The 17,827-nt window shown below is 41.3% G+C and overlaps 1 protein-coding gene across 1 annotated transcript in view; it reads left to right on the top strand.

The window, feature by feature from the left end:
* LOC105393778 (talin-1) overlaps positions 1-17,645 on the top strand; it is a 90,155-nt gene extending 72,510 nt beyond the window's left edge. The window contains exons 48-64 of the mRNA XM_048621861.1: positions 336-459; positions 941-1,105; positions 1,573-1,763; positions 2,485-4,311; positions 5,742-5,858; positions 6,304-6,489; positions 6,826-6,945; positions 7,315-7,390; positions 7,815-7,939; positions 10,018-10,137; positions 10,616-10,825; positions 11,145-11,323; positions 11,718-11,885; positions 12,487-12,894; positions 13,964-14,002; positions 14,641-14,811; positions 15,442-17,645. Of these exons, the coding sequence (XP_048477818.1) occupies positions 336-459; positions 941-1,105; positions 1,573-1,763; positions 2,485-4,311; positions 5,742-5,858; positions 6,304-6,489; positions 6,826-6,945; positions 7,315-7,390; positions 7,815-7,939; positions 10,018-10,137; positions 10,616-10,825; positions 11,145-11,323; positions 11,718-11,885; positions 12,487-12,894; positions 13,964-14,002; positions 14,641-14,811; positions 15,442-16,456 (5,241 nt within the window). The 3' untranslated portion in view covers positions 16,457-17,645. The remainder of the gene's footprint in view (positions 1-335; positions 460-940; positions 1,106-1,572; positions 1,764-2,484; positions 4,312-5,741; positions 5,859-6,303; positions 6,490-6,825; positions 6,946-7,314; positions 7,391-7,814; positions 7,940-10,017; positions 10,138-10,615; positions 10,826-11,144; positions 11,324-11,717; positions 11,886-12,486; positions 12,895-13,963; positions 14,003-14,640; positions 14,812-15,441) is intronic.
* Positions 17,646-17,827: the final 182 nt, after the last annotated feature.

Here is a 17,827-nt window from a genome sequence, read left to right on the forward strand (position 1 = left end):
AGATCAGAAGCATACGATGGGGTGCATTACCGAATTTTAAATATGTGATTTTGTCATACAAAAGCCGTATTGGCAAAATGGCCAGGTCAACCGCTAGCATTACATATCTTTATTGAGAGTAGGATTAATAAATCACGGTCATTTGAGCGCGGTACATTACGGCGCTGCCTAAATTTCGGCTTGTAGCTTTGAATGGCTTTGACACCTTAAAAGTCTATTTGACGAAATTGTATAATCTCACAGTGTGAGTCCCCGATAGCTGTAACATTCCATCCTTCGGTATTGACAAAAAACCTTAAAATCTATCTTAAAACCAATAAATTCCCCGTCCCCAGGTGATGTCAGTGCTGTCGGCACTGCAGCAGGGCTCCCGCGGCACGCAGGCCTGCATCGACGCGGCCGCCACCGTGGCCGCCATCATCGGCGACCTGGACACCACCATCATGTTCGCTAGTGCCGGTGAGTACCCGCAGTGACGTCACACAGGGCTCGCGCGGCCGCCACCGTGGCCGCCATCATCGGCGACCTGGACACCACCATCATGTTCGCCAGCGCCGGTAAGTATACTGACTAAGAATAGGAAATAGGTGCCACAGATTAGTGAACAGCTCCTCGACGGAAAACGAACGCAGATTGATAAACAATTGCCTCAGATTAAATCACTGCACGTTAAAATATACCAAACTTGGTGAATTTCGTTTGCAAACGGCCCGAGACCTATCCAGCCAGCCATCCGGCAAGCTTCTATAGCGTTATGGAAGATGTAAGTTTGATAAGGGAAATGCGGTATAGATTGGAAACGGGTAGATTGACACAAAGTCGTTTTTTTTTTCATTGTTTCCCGAATACGATGTGTACTTATAATGCGTTAATGGTCGCTTCTTGTCAGTACCATATTGCTATTTCCATGATCAGCGTCTAACCCTCCTCTTCCTTACAGGCACCCTACAATCAGACAACGAAGCCGACTCCTTCTCCCAACACCGGGAAGCTGTTCTCAAGACAGCCAAGACCCTGGTGGAGGACACGAAGCGGCTGGTGGGCGGCGCCACGGGGGGGCAGGACGAGCTGGCGGCGGCGGCCGACGCTGCCGTGGCCACTATAGGTGAGGATGAGCTGGGTTGGATGGAATTGTGCACGGGGTTAGTTCATGATCTGGGCTCTACTGCTGGATTACGTAAAAAGTTTGTTTGGTTTTTGGATGAAATTGTGCTCGGGGTTAGTCCATGGTCTGAAGAGATGCCCATGAAAAAGAAGCATGAAATTATGCGCGGAATTCTGTAGCAATTACACAACAACGTCGGGGTTAGCCCGTAGTGTAAATAATGCTGTTCTAACAGCAACACACTTAAGTTAAAAACACCATACTTACTTCGGGTCTGTCGTTATCATTATGTCGGGAAAGCAAATTAGGTTAGAGGATTTGAGGATTCGGTGAAGAAATAGCTTTTTGACAATATCCGCCTTTGCACATTTCAGTCTTTTTGTAAACCTGTGTTATACATATAATTTTATTTTTTTTCGTGTACAATAATGTGTCCCTAAATAAACAGCCAATTACCCCCTCTCCAGTCCAACTCTGCGAGGTCGTCAAACAAGGCGCCATATCCCTCGGCTGCAACCCTCCAGACCGGCAGGTCCTACTTCTCAACGCGGCTCGCGACGTGGCGGCGGCGCTCCGAGACCTGGCAGCCGCCACCGCCGCCGCCAGCCCGAGACAGGCGGATAGTCTGCACGTGCAGAATCTGAAGACTGCTGCTAAGGTAGGTGGATGGTGGTGGATGAAGGAGATAGGGTGGTGTGTTAGGTTTAGTTGCAGAAATAGGCTTAAAAGTTAAGTCGACTTTTATTAACATTCAATGTATTGCGGATGTCATTATGGCAGATACATACTGAAAGTTACTGCAATAGATTCAATGATAAGATCACTTTTAAGTACCTTTTTGTGCAACTGGTAAATTGGTTTAGTTGCAGAAATAGGCTTAAAAGTTAAGTCGACTTTAATTAACATTCAATGTATTGCGGATATCATTATGGCAGATACATACTATACTTTAAATTTCTTTAAATTTAAAAATTTCTTTAAAAATTAAATGTTTGTCAAAGAGAGTTAGTAATAAAATTATTATTAGTAATAAATTACATACTGAAAGTTACTGCAATAGATTCAATGATAAGATGACTTTTAAGTACCTTTTTGTGCAACTGGTAAATTCGAGAACAGATGGTAGTTTAGGTTCTAATGTTTCAAATCATAATACTTAATCATTTGGAATAAATAGATAACTATTGATTACGGATGAAAAGCGTAGAATACGCAATCTGTGATCCCGTGTCATTCATAGTCCGACTTCTACCTTCATTATTGTTTGTCTGTACATGTAGTTTATGTTGTGTAATGTCTTTTGTTTCTTTCACTCCTTCATTATTGTCAATATTGGACCAGCTCTTCCCGAACCCCTAATGAAACAGACCTTTTTGTAGCGCGCGACCAAACGCTGGAGCCTCCCGGTCACCCCCGCGACCCTCCCGCGGCCAAACAAACGTAGATCCTTTAACTTCGGAGCCAAAAACGACTATGGCTCTTGTGACTCAGAGACTGACGTCTACCAATCAGACATGGAAGATGAACTTATCAAACTTCTAGACTATTCCAGCCAAGACGACGATGTCTCTCCAACTATCTTCCATGATAATTGTGAGGAGATCATTGCTTACATTGAAAGTTTCATGCGTCATCCGAATAAGGTTCCTAAAGATGATGACGTCAATGAAAAATATAATATTGCAGCTAGAAATAGTTTAGTAGACATGGACTGGAGAGTCATTAAGTATGGGGAAAATATTCTGCTCGGAGAAATAAAATCGCTGGTGGATGTGTATGTGGATATTAGTGATAGAGAGGAAAATAGAAGAAGGAGGGAGAAAATCGTTCGGCTTAAAGCTAACACGGAGTTGGATAGCGAAATGAAGCGACTGTCACAAGTCGTCGATGATATGGAGTCAGAAATTGAGACTGAAGAGACTGATACAGTTGTGACGAAGACTGTTAAAACTATTGTGACTACAAAGAGACCGCTGGAGGAGAAGTTATTGAAATATAAGTTAAGGAATCCCTCTTTCAAAGTAACTAAAGTAAAACCAGTAAACTTGGTTATCAGTCTAGAACTTAGGTCGAAGACTCCGGTAAAACCTGCTCAAATAGAGGAGTTAAAATCTCCGCATATAGAAGAAATTAAATCTCCAAATATAGAAGAGATAAAATCTCCTGAAGAAACAAACAAAGATGAAGCTAAAGTTATTGAAGTGAAACCAGAAGTTAAAAGCAAAAACACCGAGTTTTGGGATATGTTCAAAGATGACACGGAATGGTGGCAAGCGTTAGCTAAGAGAAATCTAGAGAAAATGGAGGAAGCTAGAAAAGACCTAGAAAGGTTCAGCCAACATGAGTTAGTACTGGGTGACATTGAGAATGAAATGGATAAGTATGAGAAAGAAAAAGAAACACTTCAAACCTTCATTGAAGACGTTGACAGAACGAAAAATTTAGAATACGACAAAAAGTACGAAGACATGGTTTTGAAACTCATTGACTTTGCTAAAAAGGACTTTAATTACAAAGGCTTTGATCCTTTAATTGAACAGCTTAATGCCTTATCCAAGATACAAATAGAAAGACCCAAGAAAGTTATCAACATACACGAAATAATACACATGGACGTGAGCAAATACACCTACGAAGAATTGAACGTTTTAGAGAAATATTACCAGGAAATCATCAAAAAACACAAACCGAAGAATCGAGTGACCATAGCAGACAAAGAAAACATAGTTCCTATAAGATCTCCTAGCCTCACCAGAGAGCCATCACCTTCCTATCACAAAACCATCATAGTCAACACACACTCGCAAAACGATCTCACAAAGCAAACCAACCAATACAATGTTAGCAACACAAGTTCCTTGAACCGATTTCAAAGCAGAAACCGACAAGAAATATTCGATCTCACTCGCTCGTACCCTGAAGAATACTACGCTAACAACTGGTGGTCAATCTACGAAGACATACTGAAAACGCGCGAACGACAATTCGGATCCATCGACAACTGGTGGAGAGTCTACGAATCTGTGCTCAACAAATCAGACTTAGAAGAGGAAGAAATGAATAGAATTAGATCTTTGTTGGAGTATAGAAATTCACTTAGAAAACGACCGAACAGCCGCTTAGAAGAGCAGCTGAAAATGCTGGATGAAGTAAAGAACAGTAACTTCACCGAGACGGAAGATGTAAACCGACAGGACTCTGAATCGGTCAGTGACGCATGGAGTGCTTACGTCACGGTTGTGGTCCATTCGATGTCGTGTCGTCTCTTTCCTTCGCATTGCTGCTTCAATCTTGCCTATATGGTTGAGCTTGAAACATCAATGTCTCTTGTCTTCTTATTCGCTCGCCACCAATAAGCAACAGGCTCAATTTTTCTACGTTTGAAAGTATACAATTCTGTAATTGGTTTATTTAAATGCGTTAGTTTAAATCCACCAATCATATTTATGCTTAGTCATCTGTCTTTTTATCCAGATTTCAGTGTCTTTAAGTTTAAAGAAATTGTGCTTGTTGTTTAAATTAACTGTGGCATGGCTCTATCCTCTCACGTCTTGTTTCCAGATCTTTCCATCATCATTGTCGGTAGAAGGTGATGCTTGGCAGTCACCGACTAAATACCAAAACCATAAGCTTTCATTTCATGTGGTCGCAAGTCCAATATTGACAATACATGAGCCTTGTATATTATATATATTTTTGTATATATACTTATGTTTTTATGTTCAAAATTTGGTTGAAAGCTTCTGGGGTTCCGCTGTGGCATGATGCTTTTGTCGTTTCATTAGTTTTGGTAAATGTTTTTTTAATGTCACCCCTAAAATATCATGTCTAATCTAGTTGGCAACCCAGAGCTTTAGATATTAATATTGTTGTTTAGGTTTCTGCGATATTGATAATGTATTTGGTATGTATTGATGTTTTTAATATAATTTGCAGCGGTTTTAACAGGTTATATGAATCACGCTGACTACATTGCACGCAGTGTGATATAAACAATGGGATATTCATTTAATACTAACATGTTTCAGCTGAAAATGCACAAAAATCTGTATTGCTTTTTTAATGAAAACATATAAAAAATATAAACATGCTTGCTTTTCAGCAAAAGCAGCGTTAAAACTAACCTTACAACGATCATAGATACTATATTAGTACGCATAAATTAACCCATATTATGCGATTAAAGATTACGTTTTCTCATCTCTCATATCATAAAATACATGCTATTAGATGGCGTTAATGTATGCGAGCTAATATTCTATTGGGCCTGATCTCAAGCAAAAAACTTGTCAAAACCTCATTTTACCTCTTCAGAAAACACTAAAAGGAAAAATCACTACCAATACCTCTTGTAAAACCTACAAGTTAGGAAGGGTACTGACCAAAGAATGATGTAAAATTTACTCTCAGTTTAATAGTCACTGTTCTAACAAATATTTGAGGTTTTGACAGCTCTGAATTTAGAGCCTTTTCAGTGCGTCGCGGATGACCCATCACAACGTCCGAGAGCAACGAATTCATCCGCGACGGACGCATACCCCATCCGCGTGCGGATAGTCCGCGTCGCACTGAACCGGTCCTTACTATACAACCGCCTGTTATTGGCATCAGTCTAATATCCCCGTGCCTCCCCCAGGTGATGGTGACCAACGTGACGTCTCTGCTGAAGACAGTGAAGGCCGTTGAGGACGAGCACATGCGAGGAATCCGCGCCCTCGAGTCCACTATCGAGAGCATCTCGCAGGAAGTCAATGTAAGTAGAAACTGTTGGGACAGACTATCAGAAGTGGAATTGTAACCTAACCAATGTTACAAACCCCCTACATGCAACACTAAAGTGTTGAACGGCCAAGCCGATTTTGATTAAATGCGACAGTGACTGACGCTATTCTGACTAATCCTTTTACCATGGTCACAAACTCCAGACGCACTTTGAGTCTCGTGTTTAAGAAGAAGTTGATTTAGATGGTCTGCTATGTGTTTTTTTCTTGGTTCCTTGAGACATCTGGAATGTTACAATGCCAATATTCTATTTGATAAAGATACTGGAGGAAGACCCCGAAAATTCGTAACGAAATACCTCGCTGTATTAACTTTTTGCAGGCAGTGGCTGCCATGTTACAAACAACTACTATATTGCACGAATTTAAGGTTGTGCTCCCTAAAGGTTTAATAATTAACATATCTTCTCCCACCAGGTCCTAATGTCCCCGCAAGCGCCCAAGTCCACCGCCACCCCTGAAGAACTCATCCGTCACACGCGGCTGATGACGGGCGCCACGGCGGCGGCGGTGGCGGCGGGCGCCACGCACAAGCAGCAGCAGCTGACACAGAGCGCGCATCTGGGCAGGGCTACTGTCAGGGATCTGTTGACTACGTGCAAGGTAGGTTACTATGGTGCATGAAAAGACCCTCCCCGCCTACTGTATGCGTCATCGGGCTTACCCTGGGCTGGGCAGTCAGTGACCGAGAAGTAATCTGACTGGCTAATCCTTTCACCACAGTGACAAACTCTTCTCCAACTTTAGTTCTTGTCACTGAAACGATAAGGTGAAGAATTTAGCACAAAAGAACGGAATTAATCAGCAAAAAATAGATTCTCATAATTTGCAATATTGAGTTATCATATACATAGTTATTTTTGTACTCTGAAACGTCTCTTAAAGTGTGACTGTTTTACCTTTTAAAACCCTTAAAACCCACCCCTTTGCCCTCCCCAGGCGGCGGCCTTCACAGCGGAGACAGAAGAACTGAAACAGCAGACTCTAGAAGCGGGTCGCAACGCCGCGCTGGCGTACCGCGCACTGCTGGTGGCTCTACTGGGAACTGCTGAAGACAAGGTAATTGTTGACCCTATTTTGGTCCTTCAGTCCTGGTCTTAGCTGGAATATGACGACATTTTCATTGGTATACTAAAGATAATGGTATACTAATGCCACATGGCCGTTGTGTTTTTTAAGCGCTAAGCCTGGTCTAGTAATTTAGTTGAGTGGAGAGTAATGTTTTGGCCTCGGAGCAAGTGATTTAGTCACAAAATTACTAGCCTAGTGCAAACAAGACTAGCGATGCTTCGTTCTACATAAAGCTGACGAACATGCCATACGATGCAGTGGGCTAGCAACGTTTGTGTGTCATCGCTTTTATATTGTAAATGTACATAAGTAATTAAGTATGTTTATGAATTAAATCTGTCTTTCTTTTGTCTATAGGCACAACTGCCGGAGCTGAGTCGACACGTCGCGTCCGCCGCGGCTGAGTTGATTGCGTACGCTGATAAACTTAAAGGTAAGGATACAGATGCTCTTCTTAATCAACCAATAGTCCACTGTTAGATATAGACCGTTCCCACAGAGCCGTGGTCGTTTGAGTCTAACCACTATAAATAGCCTTCTTAGATCGTCGGCATCATCATCAGATCTTACTGGATCTACTGGATTCGAAGAGTTTTGCTATTAGGTCAACGAATATCCGACTGGTTGTAATACGGCAACCAGTCTAATACTAGAAGTAAACAATGGAAAAATCTGCTCCCTAATTTCTAGACAAACCAAGCCATCCCTAACTTGCTATGAAACGTAATGAAATATTCTTTAATTGACGGAATATTTTACCATTATTAAGTTCATAATATCGGTCACTAAAGAGAAAAAATGGCGAGAGAAACTCCTGTATTTAGACACATTCCCCTAACTTCCTCAATCCCCCCCAGGCGCAGACTGGGTGGACCCCGAGGACCCGACGGTGATCGCGGAGAACGAGCTGCTGAGCGCCGCCGCGTCCATCGACGCCGCCGCGCGCAAGCTCGACTCGCTGCGCCCCCGCCAGGTGCAAGTGGTGAGTACGAGTGTGATGTGTGCGGGTGTGGATTTGGTTTTGTAGAAATACAGTACTAGAGTCCGACAAGCGGGTCTTGGCACACGAATTATTTCATAAATATGGTTTTGAATCTGTCAAACGTATGTAAAATTTATATATATTTTTTTGACATTTGTAAATTCTTACCTATGTTGTACATAAAAAAATGTATATCAATGTTCAAATAAAATTTGGCAAAGCTTTTAACAATAATATATTTAACAAAAGTAGCAAAAATGCTTTTTCCAACTATGATAAGTGTGATAAAGATTTTTAAATTAAACGCCAATATTGTGTGCCAAGACTAGCTTGTCAGACTCTAGAGAGTATTGCGTACGGCCAAAGAAAATAATTGAAAATAATAACTTGTAAATTGAATTGTAAATAAAGGCATGTAAAGGGTATTTACCATACTACCTGTGAGTGAAAGATATACCCCCTTATTCATAAAAAAGTTACTGAACGGATTAACTATTGAACTGTTCTGTTGTCCCTCTCTGACAGAGAACAATTTGTTCTTTGACAGAGAGTGACAAAACAGTTCAATAGCTAATCCGTCCAGTAACTTTTTTATGAATAAGGGGGATAGTTTATTTATATGATAACAAGTGAACTCTCTGTTAATATGTAGACTAGTGTAAAAAGTGTAAATATGTATTTGGTTCATTCACCGTGAATGACAACGGCTTCATAAAAGTGACCTAATATACGTAACTATTTTGTAACAATTCTTACCAAAAATACGTTTCACTGTGTAAAAAAAACTCGCACTAACACCGTGTTTTGTCCGGGGCATAATTTGATCACATTCTATGAATGTAATCAAATTGTGTTCAGTGCAAGACTCTTCGCTTCGCAAAATGGAAAATATACACCTTGGACTGTTGCTTGCAGCGTCCACATGCAATTGTAAATAACACTTAACATAAGTTTCACTTTATTTTACCTTCCTTCCTTAGGTTTTGGAGCAAATTTGAATATCAAATTATCCGTATTTAAAAAAATACATAATAGACGCATTAAGAATCTCTTCCTTTTTTTTCAGTCGGTAAATTAGACGGCTACTATGGAATTAAGGTTATTTTTATATTGTTTGCGTCATCAACTTTGCTCCAAGACCTAGCTATACCTCAATATTACGTTATACCCTTCTTTACTGCAACATACGTACACAATGACATCTACACACAACACCCACCGACTGCAAGAGAGAAGCCATGTCGCGGGCAGTCAGATATGTTTGATATTCTTGGTTGTGTCCAGTTCATTCACCCGAGAATCAAACATATTAGTACTGACCGCGACTTCACTTCGAGGGAACGACGGCTGAAGACATTTGAGAAGGCGAAGTGAAGTGCAAACTTAGTAGGTGGCGCCACTTTCTATCTGTTTCTGTTCTACTCTGTGTCTTGTCTTGTCTATTCTATGTTGTGTTTTTGTGTCTTTCTTCTATGTTTGTTGTTATTTTCGTGCTACACTGTACATTTTATACACTTTACCTAAAGGTGCATCATGCATGTAAAACTAGGTCTATGTAATGGCGTATAAGGTGTAGAACACGCAGAAAAAGATGTGCTTTATAGCATCATTGTCATTTTAATAATAGTCACAATTTTAATACTTTCGTCCTAAGACAAAAATTTTCCAGAAGAACTATTATTGCTCAGGTTAGGTATATTATTTATTCATCGATGGACCGCTTTATGCGGTGAATCCGTTATTTTGCCTATGGATGTAATCAGTTGTGTATCTATGTTGTATGCCTATGCTCTCGGTGTACAGATAAAAAGTTATCCATTAGGAGGTGAGGGCTACATGTATTACTGTGCTTACGCACTGTTAAGCCCCGTAAAATGATATTGCGCCTGGCCGTTTTTACACATAGCTGCCGGGTATTATAGGAATTCAAATAACAGATATAGTCTGTAAGTTTCAAAGTTTTTTTACATCTAATTTGACAAGGTTTCTGCGCAATAGCAATTCACCGGGCTTATATCAAACTCCGCAGTATCAAAATCTCATGACAAAACCCTTATCTAACCCCCACCCCCCCACAGGAGGCGGACGAGAACCTGAACTTCGACGAGATGATCCTGTCGGCGGCTCGCTCCATCATCACCGCCACCTCGGCGCTGGTGCGGGCCGCCTCCGCCGCGCAGAGGGAGCTCATAGACCAGGTAGGGGCGGCGAGGGTCCCGGGTTCGAATACCGACTGGGGTAGATTATTTGGTTGAGATACAGATGTTGAAAGTTAGGGAAGATTACGGCGATAATCCCCCTAGGACGGTTTTGAAGGAGGCCTATGTCATGTATAGTTGACAAATCTGACTGGCTCTAGTTTATATGTCTAGTGTTTGTCACCGAAAAAAGGTGACTCCCGCCAGATAAAAACCACTAGATTTTCACTGTGTCGCGAGTACCGTCTACGTCATCTACAAATTATTGTGCATGTGTCCTTACAATATTTTTCTTCACCTTAAAACACGTTATTTTATATCATATAGCTACTTACGTAAAATCATTATAAGATGATTCATTGGGACATCTTCTCACCTGGACATAAATATCAATATGTTTTTAATACATTCCAGAGGGCAATTTTAATCCACGACCTTACATAGTTATATTTCATACTGACCACATCTTTCCCCACAGGGCAAGGTGGCCCGGCGCCCCACATCCTCCTCAGACGACGGGCAGTGGTCCGAGGGCCTCATCTCCGCGGCGCGGCTGGTGGCGGCCGCCGCGCACTCGCTGGTGGAAGCCAGCAACGCGCTGGTCTGTGGTGCCGGCAGCGAGGAGCGGCTGATCAGTGCCAGTAGGCAGGTGGCGCAGAGTACCGCGCAGCTGCTGGTGGCTTGTAAGGTGAGGGATCCTAAGGTTCTACGGCATAGCTTTCGTCAAAAAACAAAAAAGAAAAGCTAATTTGGTCGCCAATAACTGGAATCAAAGAGAGAGCTTGATAACAGAAAGCGCTTTATACAGTAAGGAAAGCGCTTTATTACAGAAAGACAGCGGTTTTTCCTGCTTTTATTAGCGCTGGATTATGTAACTGACAAATTGGCGCTGATATCTTGCATTATTTCTGTATATGCCCTCATCGCGTAGCCTCTACACTGTGTCTGACAATAGTCAATATCTTTTCGTGTCCTAACATCCTTCTCTAACCCTCATCTTCCTTCAGGTGAAAGCGGACCCGTCCTCCGAGTCCACCCGGCGCCTCCAAGCGGCCGGCGCGCAGGTCATCCGCTCCACGGACAACCTGGTGGTGGCCGCCAGGGACGCCATGAGCCACGAGGAGGAGCGCAGCCTGGTGCTGAACCGCCGCATGGTGGGCGGCATCGCGCAGGAGATCGACGCGCGGTGAGTAGCGTGGGACGCCCTGGGGAGTAGCGTGGGAGGCCCTACTGGGGATGACTTATGCCTGAGGATACAGATACAGGTTGCTGGTAAAAGTTAGAGGAAGGCAGAGGACATTTTTAAGGTCACCTTACAAGGGCCGGGTAACCAGGCCATATTGTCTAAGCAGATACTGAGGTGATGCCTTTTTAACGCCCTGAATTTGTATGTCACTCTTTCTTTTGTATTTTGTCAGTGTGTTAAATAAATGTATCTTTATGTAAACTCTGTCCTCTTGCTCGATTTCACTGAATACTGATTCAAATCCCTATTTAAATATAGATATGTCATTGCTTTTAACTTTATATCTACTAACACATGTTCAACTAATAACTAAACCCCCCCTCTCTCCCCCCAGCTCGGAGATCCTCCGCATAGAGAAAGAACTCGAAGAGGCTCGCGGCCGCCTCAACGCCATCCGCCAGGCCAAGTACCGGCTGAAGACTGGTGACACGTCCGGAGATGAAACGGATACCGATGTGTATATTGGGGGCTATAGTAGTGATGCTTCTGCTACGCCGCATAGGTAATGTATTCCTTATTTTATTCACTCACATTCACTACCCATCACGTCCCCACTGCTGGGGCACGGGTCTCCCTCTAATGAAGGAAGGGTTTTAGGCCTAGTTCACCACGCTGGCCTAGTGCGGGTTGATGGACTTATTTTATTCATTAAGATTAATTAAAGAACAGGCACAAAGACGTAGTATGAATCCTTTTACCATGATGATAAAGATTGTGTAGCGATAAAGCTTCTACAAATAAATAAAGCCACTCTCCACCAGTTTTCTTTCATCTGTGTCAAAAGGTATTGATGTCAGAATGTAAATCTAATAAAAAACCTGTGATACTGGCAAATAACAAGGCTTTCAGTGTATTATTTTCTATTGATTGATTTTACTAATTTTATCAAAAAGATATTGTGAGGATCGTAGTTTCAATAAAATTATTACACTTTTCCTAAAATGTATGGCATGGCTTCTTTGAGAATATTCCTTACCTATAGGTTATACCTATATATTCACCGTTGTACATTTTTATATTATGTATAACAGAATGTGTAATAATAACAATATAGTTTAATAATTTCCATTAGATACAGACAATTTATAGATTCCACCTTACAGGTTCAAGACGCTTAACAGCAGTTTCGCGAACACGACCTACTCGCCGAACAGCACCCACACCAGCCAACACAACACGCAGAACTCGACCAACCTCAGCCAGCACATCGGCCAACTCAACCAGTCCATACACGGCACCAGTTCACCAGGCTACTCGCGCCTTGGCCCCAACGCTGGCCAAACACCGCCAACCTCGCCGGGGTACAAACAAGCTGGGTCCAACGCTGGCCCAACCCCGCCGCCGCCGCCTAGGCCTTCTAGCTTCGGACAGAACAACAGCTACTCCGAAAGCCAGTACAGTCAGACTAACGGATCGTTCGGTCAATCGAAGACGGTCCAAAGCCCGACGTTCTCAAGCTTCAGGCCGCAGGAGGAGACTCCCAAACAGAGCTACGAAGGGTTTACTACTCGGTGAGTGATGCTTTTGAAGTGATAGGTGCTCAGAATAAGGGTGGAGTTTGAGAGGAGTTCTGAGTGCTTATTGTCAGGTTTTCATCGCTTTTTGTTATTTGTTCAGATGGACTATAAAAAGTAATAATAGATTTCATGTATTTTGTATATATTAAAGTCCCATCTGAACAAGAGATAATGACTGCATCATCATTGTAACCTAATATAAGTTTAAAACAATCATTTTTAACATGTGCATTTCCTTACACGCTGCCTTGGATCGCTAACATGACAACAACAGATGACTAATATATTTCTAAACGCAAAAAACAATAAACAAAATTAAGTGCCTTCTAACATCTTATGACAAGTGCCTACGTAACTTTTTTGGAAACTAAAAGATGTATTTGATGTATTATTTTAAGAGAATATATTGCAATAGTTTAAGAAGAAGAAACATACACGTATTTGGATTTTCATAAGGTTGGTTCTCTAATTTATTCCGTCACATATTGCACTTTCGTAAGTGTGTTGTGTGAAGAAATGAATTTGATAGAAATTCAAAATTATTTGTTAATAGATTCAATGTTAAATGTGGCATGCATACACTACGCTTGTAAAATTAAACTATCAGATGTGTAAATCTGACTGCTTATTGTTATTACAAATTGTAGCACCATATCACATTTTTATACAAAATTTGTGTGTAAAACTATATTAACATTCCTCAAGCAAACTTTTACTTGTAACTTTTCAGTGTTTTAGATTTTGTTAACCTTTCGACTAGCCCAAGGAGTGTTATAAGTTTTACACATGAATTGACACCGCAGACCGGTTGTGCCTCTCCTACATAAATGCTTGTATCATCACCCTGTGTTATCATTAGTGTGTAACATGATACTTAAAATTTTGCGCATAGTTGAACAATCTCATACTAGATGGCGCTAGTATCCACCACAACTCATGTGACGCTCGCTAGATGGCGTTGTTACTAGTTTTAGCAATACTATGTATGTGTTTATTCTTCTATGTGCACGAAAATTGTGTCTATGATAACATTAGTGTATTTTAGTGAATATTTCGTTTGCAGCGAGGCAACAGCGGGTCGTAATGACAGAACGATGAGACAGTAAGTGGTCTACGGACTCGCTTTGAGACATGCGGCTTTCTGGCGGTGTACCGATGGCATAAAAACTTTATATGTAGACTATATACAGGGTGTTTTTTTTTACATAACTCCATGTTTGACAAATAATTTTGTATAAAAGTACTTTTTAGACACGTAGGACATCAAAATTGGTGGTTTTCTATAAGGAATCGTTAAAAATACACCCTGTATATAGCTGTAATTTGTATTTTGGTACACTAGTCAGCCCCAACCTTCATCGTTCTGTACATACCCATGTGTTGCGCCGAACAATTATTGTGACTGTCTTGTAGTTTGTCGCATCTTTTTTTATATTTATAATTTTGAAATCCTGTGTCTTTTATGTGTATTTTTTCTAATAACCCTGTTTTTTTATTGTTTTCTATTTATTTTAGCTGTGGTTGTCCAATAGCTAATGTTCTTGATAACATGCCAACTTATAAACTATAATTATTATAACCCATTTAATTTAAAGGCTAAATACAACATAATAAGCTTTTAAATAACTTAACAAGTAGAACTTGGACAGCCATTTAACCCTGTAGCCCTAACTATTCTAATATTTTTTGTTTCTTTTTTTTCCAACCCTAAACCCTAACCCTGCATGACGGTGCTAACAGTACGGAGTCGGAAGTGACGTCAGAGGTCTCGGAGACGGTCGTGGTGAAGTCGCTTCAGCTGCCGCAGGTGCGGACAGCCCTACTCGTGACGGACGACAGTGCGACCACCACCATCTTCTACAAGCGGGAGAAGCCCCCGCCGCCGCCGCGCAAGTTCACTCTCGGCACAAAGTATGCAGAAAACGAGAAATCCTAGCTTCTCTATGGTTGGTCTGGCCTTTTTTCTATCGCACCACGGGGGTAGCACCGATCGCTAGATGGCGGCAGCGGCGGCCAATCACGAGGCGGCTGGTAGAAGCTGCTTCCTGATTGGTTGACAGTGCTGACATCTGGCGGGGTTTGGGAGTCACGTTTGTTGTAGCATTTGTTACGTAAGTGTGTTGACTGTCGCATGGGATGATATTTTTATCTCAACTGATAGTATTAGCGGTTACGTAATAATGCGTAAAAAGCACTTAGTAAGCACTTTGTATAAAGTTGCACTACATTAGATTTTTGGGGCGTATCTACTGTTCTATTCATCGACAGTCATTTCAGAGGTGAATCAACGGACTTCAAGGATCACGGAAAGGAGGATATAAAGGAATAAAACTAATCCCATCCCATAAACCCTTTTAACTTTTTGTTTTTTAAATTTTAATTTAAAATGACAAATGCATGCGGCATGCGGTGTGGTCTTCCATCTCTTTCTCAATCTTCCGCTTCTCTCTCTGGTCACGGTGTAATATAAACACACAGCGCAATATACAGACAGCACTCTAATCAACCAACTTAATATATTAACACAACCCCGTTTTGCAGCTACGAAACTCGTCTTTACGACACCCCGCGCCCCGCCAGCCAGCCAGCGACTGAAGAGAGCAGGTTCGAATCCAGCCAGTACTTCCAGGAACAAAAATCTGCCTTCGAATCCTCTACTAAACTACAAACCCCTCTGAGCCCTAAGTTCAACGCCAGACAGCTTAAATTCGAGGACAAATCCGAACCAATCTACTCTACGCTAAACAAGCCTTCCACGCCTAAATCGCCGTTCGACGGAGTGGGTCAGACCTTCTCTGAACACCAAAAGTCCACAGAAGCCATACCTGGTGGCACGAAGAGTACAGAGTTCTCCATCAAAAGCGAATCCTACCAGAGCTATCCGAAAACCGAGTTTGTCAAATCCGAAACGCGGCAGGAAATCAAATCGCCTTTCGCGACTTCAACTCCCTCCAAATTTGAGCAGTCGGACTTCTACGCGCAGCAAGAGTTCACCAAAAACCTGTCTTCAGACTTGGTCAAGGTCCCTACTCCGGAATTCGAGCGGATATCCTCGCCATACGGCAAAGAGGTGCAGAGTTACGGAGGGCCCAACTTCATGGAGGAAACCACCACTGAGGTCAAAGAAATACCCAACGGAACCCAGAAAATAACCACAACCAAAATCTACAGCTCTTCTCCCGTTAACATTACGACTACGAATACTAAATACGAACCAGTCAAGCTTGAAGGAATTGACGAGCTATCGAAATCCTTCGATAACGACTCGAAGTACAGCACTCTCGACTCCCGCTTCAACACGTTGGAGTCCAAACTGAGTTCCGACACGAGCCGCTCCTTCATGAGACCCTCAGACTTCCACAAGTCCGAATACCAGTCATCATCGTCCGTGACGAATGTGAAGAAACCGGTGGAGACCCGAGAGATAGAGAGCTTGGATAAAAAGTTCGCGAAACAGACGATCAAGTCTGAGACGATTGAGAGGAAATCCGTGATGACAAGTTCACACAAGTCGCAGACCAGTTCAACGGTAACTAAGAAGTTTGGCAACTTTTAAGGTCAATAATTCCGTGGTTTACGTGTTCGCTTCTCTAACAACACGCGTTTTTGTGTCTGGCTGTTCGTTGTGTTGAAACCTCGTGGTTGGTGTCTCGAGAAAAAAGCTTTCTCTTGTTTATACTGAAGCTTCGCTAAAAAGCACGTTGTAAAAAGGTTAAGACTTGTTTTCATCGATATATAAAGCTAAGTTTAGAACCCGGAGATTACACAATATATCTCGATGAACTGGAGTCTATATAATTAATTTTATTAATAGTTTAGTCGTAAGTTTATGAAAATCTGCGGTGCTAGAGATTATTAAGCGTAGTGTAGACAGAATGTAGTGCCTAAATTTTGCCTTAGCCAAAAAATATGAAGATGTATTATACGATTTGATTTTATATTGAATTTTAAGGTTTTTTCGGCCCGTGTTGATGTTTGTTACAACGAGTCTTTGAATTCACAAAGTGCTAGCCCCGCGGGGTCCTTACGATGTTGCCTTTTATATATTAATATATTTCAAAATGGATTTTATATATAACAATATATAGCCACACGTGCCATTGACAGATTTTTTATATATACATTGGGTCAGTAATTGTTAGCTAGCGTACATCGATGTACAATTATGGACCCATGCTTCTTAATCAACATTCTATTGTCGATATGGTGCTGCAGTGTTTGTTTGAATTTATAAATATATATTTAACTATTTTAACGTGAGAAATCTCAAACACAAAAGTGCCATGTACATGTACCCGCCATAATATAACTAATTGTAAATAGAACAATATCTTCGATATAAATGTATGTGTGTTGCAATTTATAAACAAAAGTATGTATTTCAACTTTTTTACTAATTACGTGGGATTCTAATGAACTAAATTAGCTCTTTCCTAATGATTTCTGTGTTTAAACGAGTAGGTATAGAAGGCCCCGGTATTTTTAGATAAATTCTAATTCAGATACGTCTATCTATGTTGGGGTTTCCATTGCGTAATGAATGACTTAGGAGGAGCGTTTAAGCTTATACTAATCAACAGAGTGCATGTATAAATAACCAATAGTGGTTTTACCGAATGACTGCATTTTAAAATGTGTATTTTATTTTTATAGAAAAGTCGCACCTACAACTGAAGTTATATGAGAGCTGACAACACATTTTTAAAAATATTCTTTTGAAAATAAATAATATATTACTTTTGTAAGAAAGGAGTGTGCCTTAGTATAGTTTGCAACATAGTTCTATGATGTAAACTTGTGTAAGAGATTGTATTTTGAACGCATCTAAAGTTGCGTTAACAAATTTGTATTTTAAAAGTTAAAGATGCGTTCAGTATTTTATGACAAGCCCTCGAGAGCGTTTCGTCCACTGAAGGTAATATGACAC

The sequence above is a fragment of the Plutella xylostella genome, chromosome 2, assembly GCF_932276165.1.
Source record: "Plutella xylostella chromosome 2, ilPluXylo3.1, whole genome shotgun sequence".
NCBI lineage: Eukaryota > Metazoa > Arthropoda > Insecta > Lepidoptera > Plutellidae > Plutella > Plutella xylostella.